The 9,092-nt window shown below is 41.8% G+C and overlaps 1 protein-coding gene across 2 annotated transcripts; it reads left to right on the forward strand.

The window, feature by feature from the left end:
• Positions 1-205: 205 nt before the first annotated feature.
• Positions 206-8,729, forward strand: LOC118411406 (caspase-7-like). 2 transcript variants are annotated; one of them, XM_035813676.1, is made up of 9 exons: positions 206-566; positions 893-1,019; positions 1,684-1,793; positions 2,472-2,835; positions 4,085-4,233; positions 4,486-4,661; positions 5,083-5,227; positions 7,016-7,140; positions 8,035-8,729. In XM_035813676.1, the coding sequence occupies exons 1-9, from the start codon at positions 548-550 to the stop codon at positions 8,173-8,175; spliced, it is 1,356 nt and encodes a 451-aa protein (XP_035669569.1). In that variant the 5' UTR covers positions 206-547; the 3' UTR covers positions 8,176-8,729. The 2 variants fall into 2 exon arrangements, with proteins under 2 accessions (XP_035669569.1, XP_035669568.1); XM_035813675.1 differs by having other exon boundaries at positions 219-566; positions 890-1,019; positions 8,035-8,727.
• Positions 8,730-9,092: the final 363 nt, after the last annotated feature.

A 9,092-nucleotide genomic window follows, 5' to 3' on the forward strand; every position in this document is an offset into this window, starting at 1 on the left:
AAATATTCTAAAATGATGCTTTACATATATTATTACAGTGTACAATTGTTTAGCTATAAAAGTGGCACTAGTTTCTGTTTGCAAACGAATACAGAAGAGACGCGGTCGGTCTGCCGCAAAGTTCGCGGGAAAACGAAGCAGGCAAAAAAGTTAATTTCTTATATGGCATAACCTTTACTATAGTTGAAAAAGTTACAAAGTTATCCGTCATTTTTTCGTGATCTCAAAGAAACGTGAAATATGTAAACATTTTGCTGTGGGTCAAAGGTCGAAAGGTCAAAGGTGGTTACGAGCGAAACTGTGCTCACTTCCGCGTACCGAGCTGTCAGCGAAAGGGGTTTCACTTTTATTTGCTTGGACACGTCATAGATATTCTTGGAAGTTTGGGAAATTTACTGTCTCCCCTTTACTGTCTGGGAAACCCCAGTAGTCGGTAACTATTAATAACTGGTGTACTAAAGGTAGCTTAGCGACCACACTGACTTGGAAAAGATTTTGAAAAGTTTGGAAGCAGACAGTTTTACAGGTGCATCGACGTAACTTCACGATGGGCGACAGAAGAACAGGTATTTGCCGACCAATTAATCTTTGCTATTGATTTTATGGATGCTTTAAAAATACCATATTCATACAAAATGTATATGTAGACATTTCATTTCATATTGTGAATGGTAGATTTTCTGAAAAACAGTCTTCCTAAGCACTTAAAAGTTACATCAGCCTAGTATAGCTAAGCCTTGTTATATATCAGCATAATATCATATTGTATATCGGTAGAGAGCCTTGTATGTGTTGATATGGCTCATGTTCTTCAAAGAAATAAGAAAGAGAGCTAACGTTACATTATATTTTTACAACATTTTGATTTTGAATAATTTTTTTCCATCAGAAGGAGAGGATGTGACTGATGCGAACCCATCCGGACCGGAGGTTGCTGACATCACCGGAGCTCAGGTGCGCAGAACACTGGAGAAACTGTCTGTGCAGGAGACCACTCAGGAAAAGACTCCTGCTACCAGGTGAGGCACACACAAACTGCATATAGTGAATTGATAATGCTGATAAAAATCTGGATTTTTTTTTATTCATGTCACATCTGGATGAGATGCGAGAACAAGTGTAATTACCTTTGCTGACTCTCACTCCAGCATAGTATACAATAGATTCAAGTGCCCTCTCTCCAACTGACTGTAAACTTTGCCAAGTCCTTGCTATTATCAGAACTGTTCCGTCACATCCTGCCACACACGAGAGACTTTGCAGCTATGATAATTCTCCAAGCAGTGGTTGGGTTGGAGCGATAGTACTGGCTGGGATTTCTTCCCTATACTGTGAGGGGAGGGAGCCCTAAGAAGTTGCGGCCACTTCTATCCCCTTGACCTTACCTCTGCTTGGGAAATAATATATATTGTTACTTGTTTGGATATACCAGGGTAACAATTTGTTCATTTGTCTGTTACCTACTTTGGTACTACTGCATTTGACATGATTGGCCAACTATAACCTCAGACACACTTTGGGACTGATCACATCATTAACACTTATCGAAAGAGTAATCCTTTTATGAATGGATCAAAACCATTTGGCATAATGGTTCTTGAATTCTTGACTAAGTGGAATGTTTTACAAAAAGATTATCTGAAAGTTCTGTTCACCTGTGAATGTCACATCCATGTTTCTCAGGTCCCCTGAGCCTAGCGGCGTTGGAAACATGGCGTCTGCTCCAACCATCGACGTGCACAGTCAGTCTGGGTCTGCTAAGGTACAGGAGCCGCCAAATACTCCAGAAACTGGTATGTCAATTCTTACAGTGTGTGGGGTTGTGTGGCAGAACTATGGAGTGCTTGGCTCGAAGCCCAGATCTAGATGTCCTGGGTTTGAATCCTGTCATGCTAACGTTACAAATATTGTGCCCTGTGAAAAGCATTTTACACATATTTCCTCACTTAACCCAGGTGTAAAAATGGGTACCTTTCTTCAGATCTGTGGTTCATGTTTGTATGTATTGAAGTTTGTTTTGGTTATTGTCTTCTATCTCTATTTCCATTAATTTTGTGTTATCATTTCTGTTTACATGTACAGTTTATTTTATTTTTATTTGAAATGCAATAAAAAAGAAATGGTTACCTGACTTTTGGTTGGGGAGGTAAATGGCAGTGGAAGGAGAGGGTTGGGCTCTGCCTTTCAATATAATATACACTAAGACACATTGGGTAACAACCCACTGCCCCCACAGCTACGGCCTCAAAAAGGCTATGGGACTACCTTAACTTTTATTTGCTAAATACACAACACAGAAGGAAAGTTAGGTTTCACTGAGGTTACTTTCCTCCTGTTCATGCTGTCAGTAAAAAAAATACTAAAATGAGGCCTAATGCACGTTATCGGCAAAGACAAATCTAAGGTTTACAAAGGTTGTGTTTTTGTTTCTCAAACTTTCTTGAATGAATAAAAAACATCAATTTGTGCAGCGCCAGGCAGTAAAATGGCATCAGTCCATGGGGAGGAGAACCTGGAGTCCCAGCCAGGCTTGCAGAGTGGTGCAGGAGATCTAGAGAAACCACACATTCCAGCAGAGGGCAAACCACCTCCCCCCACCCCCACCAGGCACCTGGACCTGTCACACACAGGAGAGAAACTGCAAGCTCCAGCAGAGGACAAACCCGCTCCTCCCACCCCCGCCAGACACCAGGACCTGTCACACACAGGAGAGAAACTGCAAGCTCCAGCAGAGGGCCAACCCGCTCCCTCCACCCCCGCCAGGCACCTGGACCTGTCCCACATGTACGACATGACCCACCGCAGGAGGGGAATGGCCATCGTCATCAACAACAAGTAGGACTTTAACATTTATGTAGCTTTATTAGTAATAGTAATAGTTATAGTAGTATCCAGTATTTGATTAGTATACTGCTGTGTAAGTTCCTGGCATGGGTGGGCAACAGTGACTTCCATGAGGCTCTGTCCAGTGGGCTCACTCTATTAAGTTAAATCACACACCCTCCTAACATATGCCATCCAGGATTTCTTCAACATGGCTTTCATAGGGGCATTTCACCCCAGGAAAGGATGCCCCTGAAGGGGGCTTTGTCCAGTAAAGTATAGATGTAGATAGTAGTAGAAAGTAGTAGAAAGTAGTAGTAGTAGAAAGTAGTAGAAAGTACTAGTAACAGAAAGTAATAGAAAGTAGTAGTAGTATAGTAGTAGTTACAGTAAGTATTTGATTGATATACTGCTGCTGGGATCCCTGACACAGGGGTAGGCAGCAGTCGGCTAGTCTTCACACCACGCGGCTCTGTCCAACGTATTCACCCTAGTTAAACCGCACACTGTGATGTCTACCATGACCTCTGTTGCCTAACAATGTTTACTTGGTGATGGAGTTACCTTCTTAGAATGTAGGTTAAATCACGGCTGTCTCCAGGACCCGTCCCTCCATCCATCCTAGGACAGAAATTTTGTTGTTGGGACGGACAAATATTTCAACCCCTTCGTTGAAGAGGTGTATGTGTATTTTATGATATAAAATTGATGGAATTGTATTTTCTTAAGCTCAGAATGACAGATTTATGAAAAAAATCAACAACATGGTATCCCAAACTATGAATGAAACGGAATAAGAATTAAAGCTGGAGACAGCTGTGGTAGGAAAGTTGTTACCAGGGGGAAAATAAGAATGAATGAATGAATGAATGAATGAATGAATGAAGACCTTTATTGCACATTTTTGCCCCACTGGGCTAAGTATGTAGGTCACACGGTAAGAATCACATATATGTAACAATGGAAACAATCATACACATCTATATATGTAGATGTGCGTCTAATCTATTCTAGGACATTCGACTTCCTCTCGCTTCTTGGTAATTGTATAAATGTAGCTAGCTGTATAGTTGGTTAGAGTTGGTTTATCAAAAGATGTCAGGAATATAAATTTCTCTTTACTATTCAAATAAGACTTTCTCACCAACTCAAATTCCATTTGTTGTTTCAGGATCAATGGAATTTCGAGAGTTAACATTATGTATTTTATAGAAGGAGATTTAGGATTTTTCATCAAAAGTTTTGCTGGTCTTTATCACAGGGAATTTCAGAAGAAGACAAAACAGAAGACGAGGAAAGGGACAGACCAGGATGCTGACGGTTTGTTCAAGCAGCTCACAAACCTGGACTTTGATGTAGACATGAATGACAACCTGACTTGTAAGCAGATGGAAGATGTCCTTAAAAAAGGTAAGACACATGGCAGGTTCTTATCATGAATCTAGAAAACAATGCAAGACATCTTGTTACTTGACATCAAGGGAGTAATATATTGTTTAGGCTTGTCTGAGTGTCAGTGTCTGTGTGTGTATGCCTACCTGTTGTGTGTGTGTGTGTTTGTACTTGTGTGCATGTGTGCAAGTGTGTCTATGTGTATGAGTGTGTGTATGTATGAGTGTACTTCTAATGATAATGCCACACGATCTCACATCTCCGTTACAGCTGCAGCTGCTGACCACAGTGATGCAGACTGTGTGCTGGTGGCGCTCCTGAGCCACGGGGAGGAGAAGATGATTTACGGCACCGACGGTATGGTCGAGATCGCGGACCTGGCTGCGCACTTCAACGGTGTGAACTGCAAGTCCCTCGTAGGGAAGCCAAAGATCTTCATCATTCAGGTAGGGTTTTATAATAAGGCTGACCAAGTTAATTTGTAATTGTGAAATGGTTCTTAGATTTCAAAAAAAAGAAAAGTTTCTTTGTTTGTTTATGCTAGAAAAACAGATTAAAAACAAAGCCATAGGACCAGGTTTATGCCTTGGTACACTCGGGTCCAGATACCAGATATTGCAATTCAAGTGTAGGACTGCTACATATAGAGTTTTGCATGGTTAGTAATGTTTAGCTTACATTGTGTATCTTTACTGCTTTTAGATTACTGTTATTAATGATTATAAAGTAAAGTATACAGTCTGTATTTTAGCAAATGGATATAGCTACTGTATGCTGTACCTTGCAACAAGGTATAATTCATTCATTCATTCATGGTCACCAGAAACTGGTTACTACATGTAACTCACAGACCTCTGCTGTTTTCAGGCGTGTCAGGGTTCGAAGGTCATGGAGGGGGTGGACATGCCTGATGCGGTTGGTTTCCGTGACGACGACCTGGTCATAGACGCACCGCCGCCTCAGACACTGCCATCAGAAGCAGACTTCCTCTACTACTACTCAACCATGCCAGGTCAGATGGACACTTATCAATGTGTATCAACTTCATCTATCAGGAATGTTTTCTTGATTACAATTAATCCTAGGGTCATCATCATCATCATTAACGTCCCTCGGATAGGACGTTAAATGGAGGTCCCATGTCTGGGGAGAGCCATACCCCAGGCACGTTAAAGAACCCGCCACACGTGCGATGGTGCGGTGTGAGTGGTCCAAAACCTACAGTACCTTGGCCGCACCTGGGGCAATTACTGTCGTATTGAGGTCACCTGAGTGGCGCCGAATGGCAGCTCGCTCCAGACCCTTGCAATTTAGCCCCTCCTATTGTAAGCTCCTCGCAATTCAGCCCCTGGCTGCCCCTGAGTGAGTAGTCGGCCCACCCAATAACCCAATAACAATTATAGGTAAACAAACCCCATGTGACCCCATCAGGGGCAAAGTAGGGGGAGTTGAGGTCCTGGGATAGGCCTCCAGCCTTAGGCCCATACAAATCTTAGGAAAACTATTCTCCTCCTAAACTCACAAAATTATGGAAAACAGATCCTTTATCTTCAAGTCTCAGAAAAAGAAGTCAAATGCGATAAGTTAGAATTTAGAGTTAGCTTTTTGACTGAACAACAAGCAACATGAAAAGCATGGTAGTAGCTGCTCAAGACCGCAACCTTTGGAGAAAGTATGGTCGACGAGTCGACCAATGCAACAGTGTTGCGGGAGGGTCTAAGGTAAGGTTTTTGACTGGAATAGACACATGCTATAAATATTGTTCTACACTGTGAATTGTCCGCCCCCTTTCATGTCACCTGCACAAATTTGCAAGGAGCTATGTTTCATCCCTCGGATAGGACGTAAAGGTCTCATTGATGAGTTTCTTCTTCCCATAGACTTCTATGTTATAATTCGTGGTTTAAATGGACACGTTCATAATGAAGTTACGTGAAACAGCACATTTACCGTATATCGTGGGAAAAAATTGCCAACGTAAACTATACATTGGAATTTTTTTTATAGCAATTACAAACTACGATTAGTCAATCCCCCAAAAAGGCACTTTTTCGCTGCTAGTGTACAACCGCACCACTCAGAACCCACGACTGTGTACCTCCGACCTAGCACGCGGCTGCAAAACTTTACCTGCTAATTTCTTCAGTTACAAACAAGCTTTCACCAATCTAACTTTTGAGATCATTTCCGCTGGCTGAAAGGGAATTTCTCACTGCTAAAAACATGCGTCCGTGCAGCCATTTATTTTTTGGCTCGGATCTCTTTTAGGGTACCCACTCGGAGTAATATATCAATGAGACCTTAAATGGAGGTCCTGTGTTTGAGGAGAGCCTCACCTCGAGCATGTTTTAAAGATTTCACCACACTTATCAAAAAGAGTAGGGCTCCTTCCCAGTGTGAGTGGTCTGACAGTCCCATGCCCGCACCTGGGGCAATTACAGTCGTATTGAGGTCACCTGAGTGGCGCCAAATGGCAGCTCGCTCCAGACCCTTGCGATTTAATAGCCCCGCCTACTGTAAGCTCCTTGCAATTCAGCCCCTGGTTGCAAAGAGAGAGTAGTCGGCCCACCCAATAACAAATTACAACATCAACAATAAGATGTTTGCTCCAGATGTACCGGCAACTTTAACTTTTTCTTTTACGTTTGTTCCCCGGGTACCATTGACATCCGATGGATGAACATCATCAGCCCTCTGCTGTAGTGGCTTGCACAAATGTGTGGCCCAAGGGCTACAAAGAATGGAGATCTGTTACACATGTACGGGCAAGTTTAACTTTTTATTTTATGTTTGTTCCCAGGGTACTATGCATGGCGAAACCAGGAGGCGGGTTCGTGGTCCATCCAGTCACTGTGCGCCGTGCTGAAGGAGCATGGGAAATCTGGCCTGGAGGTCATGCAGATTCTGACACGGGTCAACAGGACGGTGGGTGTTCATTTGTTTGTTTGTTTATATCTCATCTCATATATATCACATCCATCAACAGCCTCTTGATCTGTCTTGTAAGAAGTTGATAAACATCAACTTCATTTTAATATGATTATGATGATAACTCTCATCCAAATTGTCTTCAGCTTGACCTCATCTTACCTTTTCTCCTATAGAACACCCAAATTGTCTGCTGCTCTTTTGCATTCATAGTTAGGATATAAAAGACCAGTTTCTTCCAGATCACTTCAGTGTCAATGACAAAAACCAGTACTAGTGGAAGCTGATTTTCAGTAGTGTAACTCACCTGAGTGTTGTAAAGTTGAATTACATTGTAATTGAGCTACATAAGACCACACTTACACTACTTTTTTTGCTGAGTTTCTTGAAGTGTGGGTCTCCTCAAACACAGGGCCTCTTACTTTATATTCCTTCCAAGGGACACCTCTAATCAAAACCAGGTAACTCATTTTCACCTGAGCCAAGCGAGGAAAAATAGATGGAATTTAAATTTCCAAGTCCACAACGTTGCTCAGGCCTGCTTGGAATCTGAACCCAAAACATTTACTTAGCATGAAAGTTCATCTGTGTTTGTGGAATACATTATAGAAAATGCTAAATGCTTTACTTTCAATACTGAATTTAACTATAGGGACTTACGACTCTAAGTTTTTGGTCAATCTCCGTCGACCTTGTTCATAGAATAAACTTCTATCTACAGCAGTGAACACACCACTTTTGCAGGAGGGGGTCATAAGTATCAGAAAGTCTATGTCGCCCTCCGTCTCTGTTGAGGGTGGGCCGGTGGGCTCTAATGTATACTGCCTCCTTCACCAAAACATTTGCGGTAACCTTAAATTTCATTTCATTTCATCTCAATTTTATCCTCAGGTTGCGACCCAGTTTGAGTCTCGGACCAGAGAAGAGAAGATGAACCGTAAGAAGCAGATCCCCTGTATCATGTCCATGCTGACCAAGGAGCTGTACTTCACTCCCAAGAACCTGGCTGGGCGGCCTTCCTCCTTGGTATGAATTCTTGCTGGGGGTTACATACTTGTAACACTAGTTCACCTTTATCCGCGGGGTAACCTATATCCGTTGCTTTTAAAAACAGGCCCTATTTTGGGATATCAAGTCGACGGGCGGTGGTTTCAAACTGCAATATCTTTAAAAAATATTACATGATGTGAACCCACCGTCCGTTGACATGATTTACTCCTAAGAACCTGGCGGGGAAGTCTTCCTCCTGGGTATGAATTAGGGTCACATACATGTACATGACGTTTAGGCCACACCAATTGGATTTGTTGGTTCTAAGATGTTTAAAATCAAATTAAGAAATATCCTCAGCTGCAAAAACATAATGAAAACAATTATAGCCCAAAGACCAGGGTCAGGCCTTGGTGTACTCGGGTTTATGGTGTAAATATTGTGATATTCAAGTTTTCCTCCCTGCCCTATGCTTTTATGATGTTCACTGGCTACATTTCTATTTCAAAAAATCCGAGAACCAAGGAAATTAATTGTCGTGGGCTTATGAAGACTAACAACCAGGTAAACAATATTCAAATACCACTGTGACAATTCAATCTCTACAACTGGATAAAAACAGAGATTTACTTCCGAACGTTTCGAGTGACATCTATCACACACAAAGTTTTCGTATGGTATGTCTTACCATAGGAACCTATCTAAACATGATTTACATATTAGTGACGTTTGCATACGATCCTTACATGGTCTGCTTTTTTTTCTGATTGGACGTTCTTGTATTGAAATTGTTTCTGCCAGTTAATTGTAGTGATGCTGAAGAAGAGTGATGGACGTCACACAAAATGTCCAGAAGCTTAAGTAAATCTCCAGATATTAATAAGTAAATCTTGTTTTTATCCAGTTGTAGAGACTGAATTGTATTTGAATACATGTTAATTGTACGATCGTCATTATGG

Source organism: Branchiostoma floridae, chromosome 3 (assembly GCF_000003815.2).
Source record: "Branchiostoma floridae strain S238N-H82 chromosome 3, Bfl_VNyyK, whole genome shotgun sequence".
Taxonomy (NCBI): domain Eukaryota; kingdom Metazoa; phylum Chordata; class Leptocardii; order Amphioxiformes; family Branchiostomatidae; genus Branchiostoma; species Branchiostoma floridae.